The sequence below is a fragment of the Cynara cardunculus genome (assembly GCF_001531365.2).
Source record: "Cynara cardunculus var. scolymus isolate 2C chromosome LG 13, CcrdV1, whole genome shotgun sequence".
Classification (NCBI taxonomy): domain Eukaryota; kingdom Viridiplantae; phylum Streptophyta; class Magnoliopsida; order Asterales; family Asteraceae; genus Cynara; species Cynara cardunculus.
Window position 1 is genome coordinate 7,898,601 of NC_037540.1, and position 21,628 is coordinate 7,920,228.

At 33.1% G+C, this 21,628-nt stretch overlaps 2 protein-coding genes across 2 annotated transcripts; one reads left to right on the forward strand and one right to left on the reverse strand.

The window, feature by feature from the left end:
- Positions 1-684: 684 nt before the first annotated feature.
- Positions 685-3,331, reverse strand: LOC112525680 (rop guanine nucleotide exchange factor 1-like). Its single transcript, XM_025135902.1, has 5 exons — positions 3,024-3,331; positions 2,560-2,676; positions 1,942-2,468; positions 1,192-1,521; positions 685-1,047 (listed from the first exon to the last, which is right to left on the reverse strand). The coding sequence occupies exons 1-5, from the start codon at positions 3,280-3,282 to the stop codon at positions 724-726; spliced, it is 1,557 nt and encodes a 518-aa protein (XP_024991670.1). The 5' UTR covers positions 3,283-3,331; the 3' UTR covers positions 685-723.
- Positions 3,332-14,752: 11,421 nt separating this feature from the next.
- Positions 14,753-21,096, forward strand: LOC112525797 (prolyl endopeptidase-like). Its single transcript, XM_025136068.1, has 12 exons — positions 14,753-14,862; positions 15,203-15,422; positions 16,674-16,874; positions 17,451-17,521; positions 17,618-17,780; positions 17,887-18,477; positions 18,572-18,952; positions 19,124-19,199; positions 19,285-19,348; positions 20,328-20,463; positions 20,637-20,750; positions 20,853-21,096. The coding sequence occupies exons 1-12, from the start codon at positions 14,753-14,755 to the stop codon at positions 20,916-20,918; spliced, it is 2,193 nt and encodes a 730-aa protein (XP_024991836.1). The 3' UTR covers positions 20,919-21,096.
- The last annotated feature ends 532 nt before the right edge of the window (positions 21,097-21,628 follow it).

Below are 21,628 nucleotides of genomic sequence, written 5' to 3' on the forward strand. Positions count from 1 at the left end.
ATTTGTATTTAATGTTTTCATAATCTTTTTGTGTTTGAGCGGGTGTTATTCACTTAGGGGCCGTTTATCAAATGCTTACCCGAGTAAGCACTTAGCAAGTCACATTACCTTATCAGATGAATATGACAAGGACCAAGAATCTTACCCGGTAAGAACGAGACAAGGACCAAGAATCTTACCCGGTAAGAACGAGACAAGGACCAAGAGTTTTACCCGGTAAGTGAAGGCAGCGACTCTTACCACGATAAGAGCTTGTCAGGTAAATTGTTGTATACGGTACCATTTTGGTGGACTAAAATCTTACTCGGTAAATAAGTAATAATATTGAATTTTACCAATAAGTATTTACTGATTTAGTTTTTGGTAAACAACCTCTTAGTTGCTTAACATCTCATTTGCATTTGTTATTGATCCTACATTTTTATCTGCCTTATTTGTTGGTAAATGTCACATCTTTGTTTTTGGATTATTTGGCTACAGTTAAAAGCGTATGTTATACCAAAGACCAACGGTATCCGTAGTCCAACCTTCCAGAAAATCAAAAGGCTTCAAATATTACCAAAAATTAAAAATTAGGAGTGTGTCGGACTGTTTTATCGTATATAAATATTATATAATTCAAAAAACATGCTACTTTATGTTACCATAGTTGAAGGAAGTAAATTTCACAAGTACATTTAACCCATATACATATATATATTCTACAAAAACCTCAATAACTAGTTAGTTAAACGTTAATCTTTCTAAAGCCTCTTCCAATGAATCGATATTACTCGTTGAACTGTAAGAAAACCGTCTTTTATCTAGGCTCCTAACTGTCGAAGGCCAACGATTCATCGCTGTGCCTGCTGCTACCATGGAAGACGATGAATAGCCGTGCAATGTTGGCCTTTGAGCATGAAGACTAGCGGCAAAACCAGCCTCGGCTGCAGCACGTTTCTTGGTGGCATCGTCTACATATAGCAGATCATCGATCCTCGCCATTAAGTTGAACGCTAAACTTTCAATCACCCTAGAGTAGCTCTCTAGAATAGCTTGTCCTACATCCTAATCAAGAAACAAGAAAGTTGGAACTTTTTTTATTGTAATCGGTAAATTTTTCCAGTTTATTACAACATTTTGACATATTTTGGCATCTTATAAAACCGTTTTGTTGTAGTGTAGAGAAGGATTGAAAGCCGAAGAACATACCTTGTTAGACTGAATCTTATCAAGATCCAGCGTGGTTCGTGGAAGGCCAGGGAATTGGTGTTTTAAGTTCTTCAAAAGGGTGTTGGCTCTGCCCGACAGAAGTGTACTTTTTTCTTTTTCGCTACCATTGCCGCTCCATAATAGCTTTCTGGTTCCATGAGGCTTTGAGGATTTCTGTGTCCAAATATGCATGGCTGCTTCGATCCTGTTTGCGATCTGAAGAGTGGTGCATTCCGACGACATCTCCAGGTAATCTAGAAGGGATTCGGGTGAGAACTGTGCAGTCGTTATATAGTGATGGAGGGTTTCGCCTAAACACGCTTTAGCACTCTGAAATAATCCATAGACAATGGATTAAAAAAGTTGATTAGAGATCTTGAATAAGATTTGTGAGAATAGGTGGAATCCCATGAGATTATCCTCCAAAAGAGTCTTTGACGGGATAAAGTAGGTTCCAACATAAATGGAGGAGACCTGGTCTAAGCCTAGCCACATTGGACTCAAACACGCCCCCTCCAATAGAGGCTAGACAGGCCCAGATTGTTCCAAAGTGTGGAGCAGAGGCTAGACGGGTATATATTGCCTAGAGAGTCCTAAAATGGCCGATTTTGACTCTGATACCATGTGAAAATACGTGGAACCCCGTTAGATTGCTCTAAGGGGGTTCCAATGGTGAAATAGTACAAGTCTAGGCGATGTGGGGCTCCAACAAGATTAAACCGAAAATCTAGGTTTTCAAGATCTTTATACCTTAGGTAAGCTCTCCAAATAAGCTTTAGGAACTTCCATCTGGGACAACACATGGCCATTGATGGAAGCAGCAGCTTTGAATATTTGATTGCCGCAATCCCTGCATTGTTGCAATCTCCTAACGGTAGTTTCGGCCAGTCCCTTAGCCGGAACCTTTGGGAATGGCAGCCACCATTTCTCTTCATACTGAATCAAAGGGCTATCGGATACTCTTTCAACGTTTCTATCACGATCAGAAGCAACCAACCCGCGATCAACGTAACAAAACTCTGACTCATGGAAACCATCCAGCATGCTTACTAGCATCGCGTCTAGCTTTCTGAGTGGCGGAAGATTTACATACAAATCGGACCTGGGTCGGGTTACCATAACCTCAAAGGTTCCGCCATTCGGGAATTCTTGAAATGATGGAGTAAGCTCAACAATGGAATCACTTACTGATAGAACCCATTCCATCTCTTTTCTCCACATTGACTTGCTCTCTGGACTCAGGGGTTCCAATTTCCACAGGTCTCCAAATACAGTAGCTGGAAATGATCATCAAGCAGATGCATTACATTTTTTTCGATCGAAAACTAAGAAATCAATGGAATTGATGAGTTAGAAAAATTGGCAAACCAGAAAGACGTGTGATTGTATTGGAGATGGCAAGAGCAGTACAAACACCATTTCCTCTTCCAGACATATCTTCTCCAAGCAACAGCTTAGAAAATCGATCTTTCATCAATTGAGCCTCTGCAGATAACTGAAGAATTAGAAACAACTAAAAAAACCCTGCAGAAAAAATCGAACTTTTTCCATCTTTAGGTCATCATCAAGCTAAACAGGAAATCTTTATAGCAATTAATACTACTTCCCTACTTTTGAGGTCACATCAATAATTGTCAATTTTCGATTTGATTCAAGGGAATGTTTGGGAACTTCAATTGGAGGAAGATCGATTCAGAAATCTGAACAAAATAAGCTCCAAATCTCACAATTGCTAGTCCCACAAGTTTGTAAATCGTAACAAAATGCATATTTGTTAACATTGCAATTGTGAATTTGTTTTACTGAGCAGAGGAATTTTTCATATACATTACCGGTAAGGTTTTCGGTCTGAGCTTTCCCGGTGTAGTTTCCACCAGCGAGGGGCGGCGGTTTGATCGGAGAAGGAACCGGCAAGTAGGAATTGAAGTGAGGTCCTACCAATGGCGGAGTACTGCGAGAAGTAGAAGCGACCGGAGAATCAAAAGAGGAAGCCCCACAACTCTCGGATTCGCTAACGTCGGCACTAAGACTATAATCCTCAAACCTGTGACTCTGGTGATCAGATTCATCATCCGATGATAAAATTTCCATTGAAGCAATGATTTGTTAATCGGAATGTGGTGAATTTGCAGAGGGTTGATATGATTGGGGGGGTGCAGAGTGTGATCGGAGAAGAGTGAAAAAGAAAGGTAGAAAAAGCGTTAAAGGGATTAAAGGTGGGTTCTTTACAGTTATGTGTGTATCGTAACGTCAACATGGATGGAGGTGGTGGCCCCATCTTGCCTGCCGGGGACATAAATTTGTGCTTTTGTTTCTTTCTTCAATGGCGACGGTGGTGACACCTCTCTCCACCACTCCCTTTCTGTTTACATGTCAAATTATCAGTTTCACATGTTTTTTTTCTTCAAAATATATGAGTAAACTGTACTCAAAATTATTCCTTCCAACCATCCCAAATAACACTTGTTAAATGTGATATTTTAAACCGGATCCCTTAAATTTACATGTGTTTAGGATATTTTTATCGATCTGTAAAAATATAACCGGAATTATTTATTCTTCATACCAATGACAATTAAATGTATAAGATAGAAAACTAATATTTTATGAAAAATATTGAGTATTTTAATAATATAATTAATATTGTAATCTAATATAATATCTTTTGAGAGATTTTGACTTTTAATTCTTCATTTTGAAGAATCTCTTGAACTCGTATACGGACAACATTATTTGCTTGATTTAAAAACTTAGGGTTAATTGGTTGGTTTTTCTTTAACTCCTATATGGACAACATTATTTGTGCAGATTAATTTGTCTGTATAAATTGAGAATGTTTCTGTTTTATAAGATCTTCATAGATGGAAGAAACGTGTTTTTTTTTAATTGGAATGACATGTTTGAAAAAAATCATCTTTTCGTATAAAACTCTCGGTTCAAAGCTTATCGAATAAATCAATTTCTATATCATAAAATCACTAATAAACACTTATGTATAACTAATCGAATAAGCTTTGTCTTCCATTAAACTACTAATAAACATACTTTTAAATGTATTTACAAATATTTTGACTAAGGAGCCGTTTACCAAACGCTTACTCGGGTAAGCGTTTACCAAGTCACATTACCTCACCGGATGAATATGGTAAGGACCAAGAACCTTACCCGGTAAGAGCGAGAAAGAACCAAGAGTCTTACCCGGTAAGTGAGGGCGACGAGTCTTACCACGGTAAGCACTTACCGGGTAACTTGTTGCATACGATATCGTTTTGGTGGACTAAAAATCTTACCCGGTAAATAAATAATAGTGTTGAATTTTATCGGTAAACACTTACCGGATAAATGTTTGGTAAACGACCCCTAAATAAATTATATGTTATTGTATTTGTATAGTTTTTTTAACTATATATTAAAACAACAATTAATATCTATCAGTTACATAAAAATATCGTTTAACAGTTATATAAATCACATTGTTTTGTATAAGTTCTGATTAGGCTTTAACAAAATTAATTTTGAGATGATCTACGTAGCTACATGATTTAAATAAATTGTTTTTCCTCATTGTTATTATAAAGAAAACTGTATTCTGTTTTCATTATTAACTGATTACGTAACTATTTCAGTACATAAATTATTTCATACAAAACTAATAAATTTGAACTCATTTTAATAGAAATACTATTCATTGATTTTCGTATGACATGAATGAGCTTATATCGATCGAGATTAAATGGAGTTGGTGAGGTTGATTTTTTAATTACATTCATAACGATTTAAATTATATTTAATTTTGTGTGGGTGGAAAAAAATTAACTACATAGCTTAATAAGTAATTGAATTGAATTTAATTTAATTACAGTATTATATTAAATTGGGTGGGTGACATTAAACCGTATTTACACTGTTTCGGTGGAGCCTTCCTGTCAATTATAAAAATTTATATTTATAGATTTTATTTCTGATGAGAATGAAAGTTATGATGAAAAAAATACAAAAAAATCTTCATTCTTTAAATAATCATAACTGAAGATGAACATTAATGCAGTGCATTAAGATGCAATACATCGATTCTCGTGACAAGCGTAATTCAACGGGTGGTGGTGAGATTAAAAGTAATCAAGAATCCAGATTTCTTTTCTTATGCTTCTCAACTTAACTCATATTCCCACACGATCCTTCATCTCATATTTGTTTTAATTTTTCATGTTTTAGGCTTTACTTATTAGCAGCTTAATGAGTTAACGAGACTCACAACTTATTTAGTTAACTAGATATGGTTGTTTGGTAATAATTAAATTATATAAAAAATGACTTATTTGGTAAGGTTTTTAGGTGGGGTTATGCAGAAAGCTAAGTTTTTTTTTTCGCACCCCAAATGAGCCTTCCAAACAATTTTTTTATATAATTTAATTATATAAAAAATGACTTATCTGGTAAAAAATGAGCCTTCCAAACAATTTTTTTTTATCAATCAATAGAGACAATTATTCTTCACATATATCCATATATGACTTAATGAAAAATTAACCAAAAAACCCTTTGGACATGTTTTCCTAAATAAAATAAAAAACAAGTCCACAAATTTTATTTGTACAACTAGATTTGGAGTTACTATTCATCTTACAATGAAATTGAAAGTTTATGACAAGAGTGAGGACCATAAAAATGGATAATTGCATAATTTAAGCTACATGTAGATGAAGATTTTGTATTGTGTTAATCTAAAAAATTAATGGCAGTTACGTGAAAAAACAAAAGGCAAGAGATTTTATGAACATCAGAGACAAATTTAGACTAACAAACTTTATGGACAGTTTTTGTTAAAATCGACAAAATAACTGATAAGGTAATTTGTTAGCTAATAAACTAGTCATGTTTGGTAAAAATTGGTTGATAAGTTAGAGAACAATTAAAACGATATCTTAAAAAATAAATTGGAAAAATATAAGGAGCATAATTGTGAAAAAAAAACCCTTGGATCTTACTGAAACATTATCTAAAGTAACTTATGATTGAATTTCAAACCTTATACAGTTCTAGTTCACAAGATTGATGAAACCCTATCTTTTGGATGCTTAAAGCTCACTAGTATTTACCCGACAACGAGTACTATAAGAAGTCTTTGTGTGTAGATTTGGCTAAAGCAAGTAACATTCATTTTCAGATATCGTTATTACGTGAATTCAGAAGGATAAGCGATAAATTTATTAGTTGTTCAGGTCAATTTTCAATATACAAAAATCTAATGCGTGTCAGATTAAGCTATTGCACTAAAAGGTGAAGTAACCTTGGGGTTTGCTTGGCACATTAATTTTGCTTTTGAAATCTTTTACTTCGCACTTTAATATGCAAATGTGAAATTAGAGAGTTTAATGGAAGATAGAGTACAATCATCAATTTAGTGTACTTCACCAATTTGGCTTGGCTTGTGGACTTTTTCTAGCACCTCAACATGTGTCGATCCATTAATATATCGTTATAGTAGAACAAACCATTGTACTACGACAAGTACACGTTTTCTTACTTTAGCAAGAGCTTTTGTCATGTTTTTCGAGTCAGCTTACTGATTTGACCTTATTGAGAAAATCATATTTGGTAAATTATAAAGCGTAATGCTATATGCACCTCTTTTATATCATAACCAATTCAATTCATGTATTAGAAATGTAAAAAGTATGTCCTGATGTTGATGTATGTGAGAACGAAATTGGTAGATAGAGGTGCATTTATATATATATATATATATATATATATATATATATATATATATATATATATATATAAGAGTGTATTTAGCCATCCCATTATAAGCTAGCAAGAGCTTATACCATTGTCATAAGCTAGCTTTTTAAAAAGCTACTTCATATAGCTTTTACATTTTCTAGGCTAGCTTAAAGTTATTAACTAATATTTTAGAGGGTAATATGAAGGTTCCACATATTATTACAATAATAATTTGTTGGTCTCATTCATCAGATTTGTAAATAATACAACTAGGATCCAATTCAACACTTGGAAATAAATTCTTGATACTTGTCTTGTAATGTTCATATCCGATATACAACATTAATCGGATCTAACGCAAGAGGATTAACATCCGAAACCTTAGAAATTTATTAGGATCAAGGCTTCGGATCTTAGTCAATATCGGATCCATATCTTGGATGAAATGTGAGATCAGATCTTAGATCTGATTATTCTCCATTCGAATGGAAGAATCCCATTGACCTATCTCCACGTCACTCAATCTTGATTTTCAAGAACTTACATTTTATTCTAAATTATTTTAATCCGATGTTCTGATTTCATAATCAATCTATAGTTGGGTACTGATCTATAACTTATATTTCAGGATAAAAAAGATGTTTTTTCCTTTATAAAAGTCTTGTAACTATTTGTATTAATCCAAGAACAAAAAAACCTTTAATGAAATCGAAGACTAGTTGAAGTGAGATGAAGATCGTCACAAAAGTGGATTGGTTTGTCATCTAGCCTAAAGAAGATCAATACAAGAAAAGTCAAATAGTAGTTTGCTAAATACTACTACCAGCAAGCCGATTTTGGACTGCAAACTTGTCCAAAAAGTTTGGCTCACCAACACGGGTCCTTGTATGGGAACATGCTTAGCATGTCATCCAAAGCAAGTTCTAAAATATTAGTTTAATAGCCAGTATCATACTTCCTTTATTGTTCCCTCTGCATAGACAAGGATGAGTTGAGTTAACAAATGGTTACATCAACTTCAAAGACTGAAATGAAGAGTACAAACATGCATGGATCAACAAATCAAATAAATATATGCATTAAAGTTGGCAAACAACATTCAACGCAATGGTGGTTATAAAAGGTCATCATTGTCATACGATACAACTCAACCATTTTGAAAAAAACTTATGAGTGATAGTTTCTTCTGCAAAATCATCATCACTTTTTGGAGAACTATCTAAGTTCTTCAGATCTGAAAGAGTACCCTCATTTCTCACTCTTTCAGCTGGTGACAAACTATTAACAAATTTATCACCAGCCAGATTGTTAAGATTATATGTCTCACATTCCTAGCTTCCACAACAATCTGTAATTCTTTGTTTTAATAAAAAATATAGAATTAAACGTGAAAATTTTTGTGTTTGTATTCAATCCTTTTTCTACAAACACATACCGTGTAAATCATTATATCCTAAGACCAACAAAACTTCAAATTGGGTGAGTGTAGCATATTAATTTAAATGCTCTCAAATATGTGAAACAGTGGCTAGAATTCGTATGAGAGGGTTGTGACCAAGGTTCCTCAAAAGTTGGAGAAAGTACTCGGGTTGTAGTTTAATTTGTTTTTAATGTCATAGGCTCATAGCCATTTTGGATGTTCGGATTTAAAAAACCAACCAAATGATCGTTGACTATACAGATATTCGAACCGTAAACACGGACTTTTTCTTGTGTACATGTCTGGAACTAACAAATATGGGACGTCTATAATTATCCATTTCAGATTGTTGAAAGTATTTTTCTAGAAAGAATAGTATTTATTGACATATATTTTGAGTCGATTTATGATTTCTTAAATTTCAACAGCTTCCTTATAATTGATTGTATAGAGATTTTACAATTTTTTTTGATGAATTTTGGTTTTAATTTTTTTCCCAAACCATTTTTGAAAATAGAGAAACTCGAAAAAGTGAAGATAGAAAACATCCATCAATTTTTTTAATCTATTTTTATGTGAAAGTTTGTTGAAGTATTAAATATAATAGAATATTTTAATAAACAACGTTAAAACTTTCAAAATAAAGAGACCGGTTGTATATTTATTTTTTTTGTTTTTTATTTTTAAAATAATTAGAGAAAGCTTTGAAAAATTGTTAGAGATACTCTCTCACACACACATATATAGATGAGAGGTTTACTTTGCAAACCACTTTATTTGTACAAACCGTATAAATCTCATTCAATCAATCATAATTTTTCATTTTGTTCATTTTTTTATAATTATGAGAATCATGGATATTATCATTTTCATTATTTTAATTTTAGAGAAATACATGAAACAGTTTCATTAAAATTTCRTTAAGTATTATATGAAACAATTTCATAACCATATATGAAACAACTTCATAAAAAAAATTATATGAAACAATTTCATGAAAAAATTTCATAAGATTAAACAATGAAATCGATGGATGAGGGTGGTTTATACGGTTTGTACAAATCGGATGGTTTGTGTTTGATCTCTCCTCTCTCCCTATATAAAAGAATATTAACTCATTAAGGCAATTTATATTGTTTAATGTTTATCAATCATCAAAATTTGAGAAATTATCAAATTCAAATTAATCTGTTAATAAAGGGAATTTATAAAAAATAACCATTTTATACAACCTTTTGCCACAAAATAACCGGGTTTTAGAGGTTTTGCGTATTTGACCACCCAGATCTCCCCAAAGGGCGATCCGTACTGATTTGGGGAGATCCGTACTTTTTTTGGGGAGATCCGTACATTTGAATTCTAAAAAAAATTCTTAAAAGAAAATTACTGTTCACCTCGAAGACTGGGTTTGACCTCGCCCTAGGGGGCGATCCAGGCTGTCTCATCGCCCCCAAGGGCGATCCAGCCTTTTATTATTATTTTTTTTGATTTTTTTTGGTATTTTTAATAAAACTGATACGTCATTTAAGTTGTATTTTTTAACTTTTTTAGAACCAAAATTCATAGGTAAAAGTTTAAAAATAAACCATTATAATTATGGAGACGCAAAAATTATTTTTATCTGTTTTGGGTTTCGTATATCAGATATAAACCCTCTATATTTCCATTGCATTTGGTATGATCCTCCTTTTCGTTATACACACATACATACATACATACATACATACATACATACATACATACATACATACATACATACATACATACATATATATGCATACACACACATTCATACACAGTTATATTTGTGGGTTTTTGTATGTAGAGGTGGGTTTAAACGAAAACACCATAATTTTATGAGAATGTGAGAACACTTATCAGAGAGTCGAGTGACCTTGGCAGCGACCTAGGTAGCGGGCCAAGTCATGCGCATCCCTTGGTTTTAATTATAAAAAAACACCATTAATCACACATATATGATTGACCATAGTATCACATGTGATAAAGTTGATCGCATTCTTGTAAAGTCAAGGTTGTTTTTCATTTGAATATCTCTTTATACATGTACACACAAAGATTAAAACGAGAATATATGATTAAGAAACAAGTCAAACCACCTAGGTCGCGGGGTTGTGCTTGCGGCCGTGGTTTGACAATGTTCTCTAATCACATATGATTTGACTCTAAAGTCTAAAATCATATATGATATAAATGTTCTCGTATTCTTTCTTTAATTTAATCATATTCTCGTTTTAACCCAACTTTATATGCATATGTATCTAAATTAATTTTGGGTTTTAATTATATTTCAATAAAATGCTAAAAGTTGTATGAATTCTGAATTCATTTAGGGAAATTAATTAAAAAAATGTGACACTGATGGTTTCATTATGGTTACACAAATACAAGTTTTGTGTTACAAAATGATTTTTCCAAAACAGTTATAATTTGGGAGCCCTAAATGCCAAAGTAATTAGCTAGCCTCATTCACGTCACTCTCAACGCCATGATTAGTACCTTGAATTGGTTTAGAAGGACAAGGGTACTCGCGTAATGTAATGAGATACATTTTTATTTTATTTTTGTCTCTGTTGATATAATACGGTTTATGTGGTTTTGAAAAAGATAATGTTTTTACTTTTAAATAAAAATAAATTTAAAAGCATCATTAAATTTTGAAAAAATATATCAATATTAATATCAAATTAAATATTTAAAAGTTCTCGTTTTTATGTACAATTTCTTTAATTCAAATTTTTATTATAGTTTAATTAAGGTCAAATAGTGAAGTAATTTATTTTTGGCTAAACAATAAATTTTTTATGAGGATAATGATTATGTTAGAACTCAATAATTATCATAATTATATTTTAGATTTTTTATATTTAAAATGAGATATTTATATTATATTTGATTATATTTATCTGTAGTTAGTTATAAGAATTCAAAAATAAACTTTTAATAAGTTGTACTTACGCACAATTTACTTGTAATTTTAATTTTTTTAAGTAATATCATTAATACACAGTGATTCATGCATAAAAATGGTTTTTAAGAGTTTTTGTCAAATGTTTTATAATTAAAAGAGTACTCGCACAATGTTGCGAGATACATCGCGATTTTAATGTTTCGTTTTTTTGTCTGAGTTAATATTATAATACGATTTTACGTAGTTTTGAGAAAATAATAATGTTTTTATGTTTGAATGAAATATAAATATGAAAATATCATAAAAATTTGAAAAAAAATAATATTAACATTAGTACAAAACTAACTATTCAAAATTTCTCCTTTTTTGTGTATTTCTTTAATTCATATTTTTTTGGTTTAAATTTATAAAGATAATAATCTAATTATATTTTAGATTTTTTATATTTAAAAGATGTTTATCATCTATTTGATTATGTTTATCTGCAGTTAGTTACATGAATTCAAACATGAAGTTACAATAAGTTGTATTTACGTACAATCAACTTGTAATCTTGAATTTTAAGTAATTTAAATCAATAAACAGTACTTCATGCATAAAAAATGGTTTTAAAGAGTTTTTGTCCAATGCTTTGTAATATAATATAGATAAACTTGTACCCAATATTGGTTCGGGAAATTGACTCACATAGCTATTCCATCTACTCAAATTGGTCTCTTAGCGATTCCTCTCTTGGGTTTACCTAGATGTCACTACGTTCACAATATCCACATGTGCAATATCACAGACCTGGATAAAAGACAAAAAATTATCAGATTCAACTCAGGTCCGCAATTGTGACGGACATGCTCGCAATTATGATGCTATCACTTGATAACTTGGTGAAATTTGATTTTTTTTTTTTTTTTAGTCAGGTCCACAATATTGCGGATGTGGATATTATAGACATAGTGATGTTTGGGTAAACTCGGGAGAGAAATGGTTAAAAGACCAATTTTAATGGATAGAATGGCTATTTGAGTCATTTCCCTATTGGTTTTCCCTAGATGAACTAATCGGACAATACTTTGGGTTCTATTTATGTTGCTTTAGAAAAATATGAAACTTGAAAAGCAAATTAATGTTAATCAGGGAAGCGGTTATCAGATCACTTACTTTACTGAACGAGCATGACAAAAACTGAAAATCTTACTTAATAAGAGGATTGACTAGGATGGAGAATCTTACCTAGTAAGTAGGAGAGGTGACTCTTACTGAATTAGCGTTTACTAGGTAAGAGACGTTTTCCAATTTCCACAATCTTACTATGCCATTTTCATATACAAGAGTCTTACTCAGTAAAGTATGTGAGGATGATGACTTGATGGTTAGAGCGTCCATCAACTAAAGATCTCGTCATCTTATTTTTTTAGGGAGTGTATCGTGTCAGCGGAGAGAGCGAAGCGAGCTTTATAGAAGCTCGAAGTCACAGTAAATGCTTATCCGGTTAGAATTTAGTAAACACCCCCTTAATCTTTGGGAAAAAAAACCATTGGAACATGTTAGGGTGAAAAATGATGTGATTAAACCTTCATATCTTGATTTTTAATTTTTATGACAATTGGACAAACTTAGGTCTTGTTTGGTTTGTAAGATTTGAAGGGATTTGAAATTGAATTTCATTCCAATCCCATGTCTAGTTTAAAAGATTTCATGGATTTATATATAATAATGCTTTAAAATATGTTAAAAACATATGTTTTCTAGTAATTAACTAATAAAAAAAAGGTAATTTAATTGATTTTACAAATTATTTATTAAGAATGGAATAGAATTTCATTTCAAATCCTACAAACCTAACACACCTCAAAGTCATTTAATCAAACCAAACATCCCTTAGGTAATTAAATCGATACGATGATATAAGTATGTGGCCTATAAATTTTTGGTTCATATATATGTATAAGTTAAAAAAAAAACCAACAAGGGTGGTACCTGATTGGTTTGAGCTTGGCTCCAAAGGTCGAAAGTACCAGCAGGTCTCAGGTTCAAATCCAAGGAGGAATAAAAATCCCTTTATGGCCATGGATGTTCAAATGCGGTGACTCCGGGCTATCTGCAAAGCAGGTAGTTGCCCTGGGATTAGTCGACTCACATAGCGGGTTGGATATCCAGGTTAATAAAAAAAGAAATTAAAAAAACATTAAGAGTTGATTAGTCATCGATCTCTTGGCCATTTTCCAATTAGAAGAGCATAGAGGTACAATAAAGGATAAGTAGAATAAAAACTGGAACCACTAAACTCAGAATAAGAATAACGTAGGGAATACCATTTAGGCTAATAACTTACTCATAAAATCAACCAATGTTTTTTGTTTAGGTCAGCTTTGGATTATAATCCAATATTATCAAGTTATTTTATGTGTTGATGATTGCAATTTATTGGAACCTTGCTATCTCTTATTGTTTTTACTTGTCGTATGCAGGTTGGGGATGCCCAAGGTATTTCAATGTCGATCCTAATAAATGTTCAGACAATTTTTGTGACGGTTATTGTAATTCTGAGGCATTTAGTGGATACATATGTCACGTACCGGGAGTATGTGAACAACCTGGTCATTCTCGATGCATATGTAGTCTCCCATGTGATGGAAATCCCTTCAATGAACCAAATTGTTGTCAAAATCCAACAACAAACCCTAACTGCTATTGTTCTAGAAATCCCGCTTGTAATCCCCCTGTGCTTGCTTAGTTCTTCTAAAAATAGTAATACCGTAAATCAATAATTTGTCTTTGGTATTAATTCTGGTCGTGAATCTTGGATAAATTACGAAATATAAATAGGTTTTGTTATCCATAAAACTGCAATTATTTGCACATATATGCATGAGATAAATGCTGAGAACACCCTGGATAAATATTTATATTTGTTTTCTTACAAAGGGAATATCTTTTATGCTTTTTTCTCAAACAAGCTAAATATTTATAATTGTTTAGAGACACATCTAATGACCAAAACACACGTATTTATTCTTTGCTAAACTCAAAATAGACTAAAACACCCTTCATAATCGTTGTTATAACAGCCATCAATCCTGATATATAGAGATAACGAATCCATGTCAAAAAAAAAAAAAACCAAGTAGAAACAAGAGGAGGAGTCAAGGAGGTACGTTGAGGGGTAAAACCGTCAATTTACGTTATGATGAGGGTGGATTTAGCCAAAAACGGTGCTATTCTCCCCAAATTACTTAAAAATAGTAGAATGAAGACACAATGAAACAAAATGTCAACATTTTCTTGTTTTCAAAGAGGAATCTTGAACACATAAGACCATGGGAATTGGAATAAATAACATTAACCCCACAAAACAAAACCATTGTGTTCTCATCTCACACCATTTCTAGAATCCACATTTAATTCATTATATATTATAACAAAACCATAAGAATTGATCAATTCCTCAAAACATAAATCAAGATCTCGATCTGTCTCTCGCTCTGAGTATGGGCTTCGAATGTGGTGTGAGGAAGCCGTTGCAATACCATGTTGCTCGTCGTGACGATTCTGTGGCCGATAACTATCATGGCATGACTATTTCGGATCCCTATCGATGGTAATGTAATGTAATTTTGTGTTAGTTTCTTTTTTGTCTTTAAACTACTTTTTTCGAATCATATCATTCGTTTCTTCGTCAAAACAAAAATGTACAAAATAAACACCGGAATTTGTAGGATTTTGATTCTATATGTATTATTTTAAGTATTTAACTTCTACTTATTCTTATTTTCTAAATTATGTATCGTATCAGATGTTTATTTTTTTAAGTGTTGATAATTTATCTATAATTATTTCATATATAAATAATATTTGATATAGAAATTCATGTAAGTTATGGGTTCAAATAATTATGAAGTTAAGACTATTTGTTTCTTTGTAATATGTATGATGAACAGGCTTGAAGATCCTGATTTAGAAGAGGTGAAAGAATTTGTGGAAAGGCAGAAGAAAGTGACGGAATCAGTGCTTGGGAATTGCGATTCCAGAGAAAGGCTTCGTGAGAGGCTCACCAAGTCATTTGATTACCCTCGTTATGGATGTCCGTTTCGGAAAGGGAATAAGTATTTTTATTTCCATAATCCTGGCCTCCACCCTCATCCAATTCTCTATTTGCAGGTATTCACCATTTTGTTGTTAGAAACGACATATAGTACTTATTCTGGATGTATACGATTATTTTTAAACGTATGTATGTTAACGGATCTGAACAAAAATCATCATTCTGATGTGAATAAATAGTTTTTTTTTTTAAACGACAAAATTTAAGTTACATGATCGAAGAAAAAGAATTATCGGACACACACACACACACACACACACATATATATATATATAGTCTAAAGTTGCACAGTGGCAATTTTGTGATTATTAAGAAGTCTCGAGGCAATTTTGTGATTATGAATGTTCAGATTGTAGATCTAATCCAAGAGTTGAGAATTAGTCTTACGAGTCTCACGAAAAACCTTTGATCTCATATGATCCCAAGTCTCTCTCTATCTCTCTCTCTCTCTCTCTCTCTCTATATATATATATATATATATATATATATATATTGTTTCATCAGATTTTAATCAAGTCACCTAACACATTATCAGTAATGGTTGTAAAATTAAACATTTATTTCTTCAAAAATTTCTTCAGTCTTGATGTTTACATTAATGATAGTTAATTTGATTAAAACTAGACAAATAATACAACCACCACCATGTAAATTAGTACCCCATAAATACTCAACATATATTAAAAGAAATAAGAAAGTATGATTACACGTTACTTATTACTCGGTAAATACTTAACAAATATTAGATTATAATATAAGGGGCTGTTTACCAAACACTTACCCGATAAGCGCTTATCGAGAAAATTTAACACTAACATTGACTTATCGGGTAAGATTTTAGTCCACCAAAACGGTATCGTATGAAACAATTTACCTGGTAAGTGCTTACTGTGGTAAGATTCGTCGTCCTCACTTACCGGGTAAGATTCTTGGTCCTTGTCTCGCTCTTACTGGGTAAGATTTTAGGTCCTTACCATATTTATCCGGTAAAGTAATGTGACTTGGTGTTCACTTACCCGAGTAAGCGTTTGGTAAACGGCCCTTAAGTCTAAAAGGTGTGGCAGTGTCTATAATTATTGTATTAAATGTAATTGATAACCATCTAAATAATTTTTAAAACATGTATTTTATTCAAATTTTTTATTCTAAAACATGTATACTGTACAAATGTTATACAACGATTATTCTTATAAAATGGCTAAACAAGAGGATATATGAATCCATTTGAAGTTTTCCGTTACCAATAATTTTTAATTTATTAAATAATTTTATTTTTAGTTAAAAGCATATTTTCTTGAGAATTTCAGGAGAGTTTGGATGAAGAAGGGGGCGTTTTGTTGGATCCAAATGTACTAAGCCACGATGGAGCTGTGGCGCTAAGAGGTTTTGAGGTTAGCCATGATGCAAGATACTTGGCTTACGGTTTAAGCTCAAGCGGAAGCGACTGGTTGACCATACAAGTTATGAGTGTGGATCATAGAACCGTTGAGCCCGACAAACTTTCTTGGGTAACTTTTGATATTACTTATACACTTAAAAAATAAGATAGTTTGTGGTTAATTAAACAATACTTTTCCAATAAATTCAAAAAATAAACTAGTTTATGGTTCACGATAGGAATATTATAAAACCATATTTCGTGTTTTCAAAAAACCCGATAAACAAAGATAGACGTCAAACATTACTTTATTGTTTTATGAGTGAATTACATTTTTAGTCCCTATGGTTTGGTGTTTTTAAAGGTTCAAGTCTCTATTTTAAAAAAAAAATTAATGAGTTGGGTCTTTATAGTTGCAATTTTTTTAAGGAGTCATGTCCCTAATTCAATCATGTGGACCCAAATCATTAATTCATTCAGGGACCCAGCTCGTTAAAGATTTGCAAACACAAGGACCCAACTCGTAATAAAATGCAACCATAATGACTTATCTCTTTAAAAAATACAACCGTAGGAACCCGTTTCAATAATTTTTTTAAAGTAGGTTAAAGTTACTAAACCGCAAGGACGGAAATTGTAATTCATTCGTGTTTTTTTTTATAAAATAAACAAAAAGGTTCTAAAATTCTCAATGGTTGTTTGGTAGGTGAAATTTTCATGGATAAGTTGGACTCACGACTCAAAGGGATTTTTCTACTGTCGATATCCTGCTCCAAAGTAATTCAATATTATTAATTATAATGTTTTGGTTTAATTGTCTCTTCTTTAAATCATGGTTTGAGAAGTTTGTGTGACATTTAATTCGTTGAATAGGGAGACCGAAAATATGGATGCCGGCACAGAAGTGAATGTTAACCACAATCATCAACTTTACTATCATTTTTTAGGGTCAAAACAATCCGAAGATATATTATGTTGGAATAATCTTGAAAACCCGACACATATTCTTGAAGCACGACTGGCGGATGATGGAAAGGTACGTGTTACAAATCTCCGTGTTTAATTTGTTTCTATATTTCTTATAAGTTTTACAAGATTAAGAAATTAATGTCAAATATAAGCTATTTATGTATTGTTTGCAGTATCTACTCCTTAATATATGTAAAGGTGCGGCACGCCTCAACAAATTCTATTGTTGTGATCTATCTACGTTACCTAATGGTCTTGAAGGCCATAGAGGCAAAGGGAATCTCCCTTTCGTGAAGGTTATCGATAATTTTGAGGCATTTTATGGAGCCATTTCTAACGATGACACAATCTTTACGTTCTTGACTAACAAGAATGCTCCAAGATACAAGTTAGTTCGACTAGATCTCAAAAACCCGAGTATATGGACTGAAATCCTACGTGAATCTGAAAAGGATGTGATTGAGTCGGTTTTACCAATAAACAAAAACCAGATGATTGTGAGTTATTTGAAGGATTGCAAACATGTTTTACAGATACGCGACTTGGAAAGAGGTAACTTGTTGCATACACTGCCCATTGATATCGGTAGTGTTGACTACATTAGCGCTAGGCGTGAAGACAATGTGTTTTTCATCAAGCTTAGTAGCTTCATCACCCCGGGTATGGTTTATGAGTATGATTTGAAAGCTAGGGTTCCAAAAATGAGGGTTTTACGCGAGATTGTGGTTCAAGGATTCAATCAAGCTGCGTATCAGGCTAATCAGGTAAACCTTTTTTAAGAGTGATCTGATGGGGTTCCACATAACTCATACCAATAAATTTTAAAGAGATACATTTTAACGTTTTCTAATCTTTCAGGTGTTTGTACGTAGTAAGGACGGAACACATATCCCGATGTTTATTGTCGCTAGAAAGGACATAGTTTTGGATGGATCGCACCCTTGTTTGTTGTATGGATATGGTGGATATGGTGTTAGTTTAACGCCATCGTTTGACATTACTCGTGTTGTTTTGGCACGATATTTAGGTGTCGTATTTTGTGTAGCAAATATCCGTGGTGGTGGAGAGTATGGCGAAGAATGGCACCAAGCGGGTTCCCTTGCAAACAAGCAAAATAGCTTCGATGACTTCATTTCAACTGCGGAGTACCTTGTTTCAACCGGTTACACCAACCCTAGCAAGTTATGCATCGAAGGTGGAAGCAATGGCGGCACCCTCATTGGTGCTTGCCTCAATCAGGTATGTATCTTTCTCCACTATATGGGATTAGTTATGGGATGAGTCCCTTAGAGTCATATTTATGGGATTATTGAAGGTGCGCATTAGCTGGCCCAGACATCCATCCACTGTTATAAAAAAACATACCCAAATAATAACAGGACACTGAATCATGAATTGTGGGTGCCACAGAGACCGGATCTATTTGGTTGTGCTCTAGCTCATGCCGGGGTCATGGACATGCTACGATACCACAAGTTTACCATCGGTGAGTCCATATTCCTTAATGGAGTCGTTTCACCAAGCAACCATTGTTTGTTTGCATGCCATGAATGATGGTTCTCGTGCTTTAGGTCACGCATGGGTACCCGAGTTTGGTTGTTCAGATAAAGAAGAGGACTTCCATCACCTAATCAAGTGAGTCATTCATCAATGTTTTTTTAGTAACCGGCAAAGATGCACAAATGTACCCAAGGCCCAAGACAGGCCCAACTAGGACAAGGTCACATGAAGAACCATAATTAAAACTGATTTAGGCCCAAAACCTACTCAGTCATATTCTTTTATCGTGGGCCGGTTTATTGCAAAGTCTAATCGCTCGAGTCAGAACAGTAAAAAAAATATTTGTTTTTATTATTATTTTTACTTGTAGAAATACAATTTCGAGGTCATAATGGTTAGTTTGAGGGATATTATAGGAAATCTAATTTAATATTTATTTTTTTAATCGTAAAATATACACGTCCAGGAGAACCTTGAAAAAAAGAAACTGAAGAATCAATAAAGAATATGAAAAAATATATATCAAAATGAATATCTAATTACAGATAAAAATCTGATCATTTTTTTTGTAATTTGTTTGGCTCCAATTTGTTGGCGCATCTTAATCTAACAGTTTGGATCAGTTCTTTAGTTCATTATTTCTTCAAGGTTCTTTCCCGATCTCATTCCTACTGAAATATAAATATGTACATGTTCTATAATTACAAAAAAAAGGATTGGGTAAAGAATGGGTTAAGCCAAATTTCGGTATAGGGACCGGTTAAGACCTATCCTGGCGGGCTTTTGAAGAGCCAATTATGCCATCATTTTGTTGGTCTAGGCTTGAGACGAACAGTCTCAATCACCGATCCTTGTGAATCTAATGTAATAAGGCTCGTGTTGTTGGGACTCTTCTCCAATTGTTAGTAGTTCAAATCCCTCCAAGGCCAGTGCGGATTTCTCTGGTTGTACTCCAGGGCCCATGGAATTAGTTGAGATAGACGCAAGCTGACCCAGACTCCACGGCTAACAAAAAAGACTTGGTGTGAGGATGATCATGCCAAACTCTTAGGATCATATTTTCATGACAAATTTTTGCATTAATTAATGTACCAATCATTCTCCTGTATATAAGGTACTCGCCGCTGCATAACGTTAAGCGACCATGGGAAGATTCTTCGATCAGGGCTACTCAGTATCCGTCTACGATGTTACTAACCGCTGATCATGATGACCGTGTCGTCCCACTACACACCTTGAAGTTATTATCGGTGCGTATTAGATATTATGTATCAAAAAATATTAGATATTGTGCCAAAAAAATTTTGCGACCACCATTATAGATATTAGCTGCCGTTAGCCTCCAAAACTATGTTTTCAAACAAAATAAATCATGTTTTTTTCTAACAATTAGATTCACATAGTTTGATTGGTCATGATGTAGACGATGCAGCATGAGCTATGTACAAGTGTGAAGAACAGCCCACAGACTAACCCCATCATCGCACGAATCAGTACCAAGGCTGGGCACGGGTGTGGGAGCTCAACACAGAAAAGGGTACGCGACTAACTTTAGCTTCTTTTTTCTCCGAGTTTATACGTGTATATAAATATATATTTGCAGAAATGAGTATATGGATTTTGGGAACCTGGATTGCAGATTGATGAATCGGTAGATTGTTATAGCTTCATGGCACAGGCGTTGGGTGCATCCTGGATAGATTGACACCAACTAAACTAATGGTTTTTATGTTGTATAATTAAGAAACGACGATGATAAATATATCTGCTAAAAAAAGGTATGCGTCGTCCTTCAACGCATCCCCCTAGTATCAGTCCCGCGACAATCATATGTAAGAAATAACGGTTAAGTTGGCGAAGAAAAATATGTCGAAATGCTTATTTCTTAATTCTTGTTTTGGCAGAGTACATATGAGTATAGGGGTGGCAAAAAATGACCTAACCCAGAATTAGCAGGTTGAGTTGAGATTTTCAACCCATTTAAATAAATTAAATTAACCCGTCTAACTCATTTAAATAAATGGGTTGGGTTGGTTTGAAATGTTCAACCTGTTTTCAACTCGTTTTCAACATGTTTTCAACCCACTTAAAATATCATATAAATTTATTTTATTCTTAATATTATATTTATTTTATTTTTTATTTTGTTTTTTCTTAAATAAATTGGCACAAGTTTCATGATGACTCTTCGATTTCAATCCTTAAGGTAGTGTTTGGTACGCAGACTGGACAGGACGGGACGGGACTAATTGTTTGTCCCATGTTTGGTACAACTAGGAGAGGACATGACAAAACTGTTAAAATGACCATATTACCCTTAAACAGCTTGTTCTCCTATATGTAATTGCAATAAATATGCTACTTGCCGTATACTAACTAGTTCAATCGTGTAACATGACTCGTTATATTCTATAT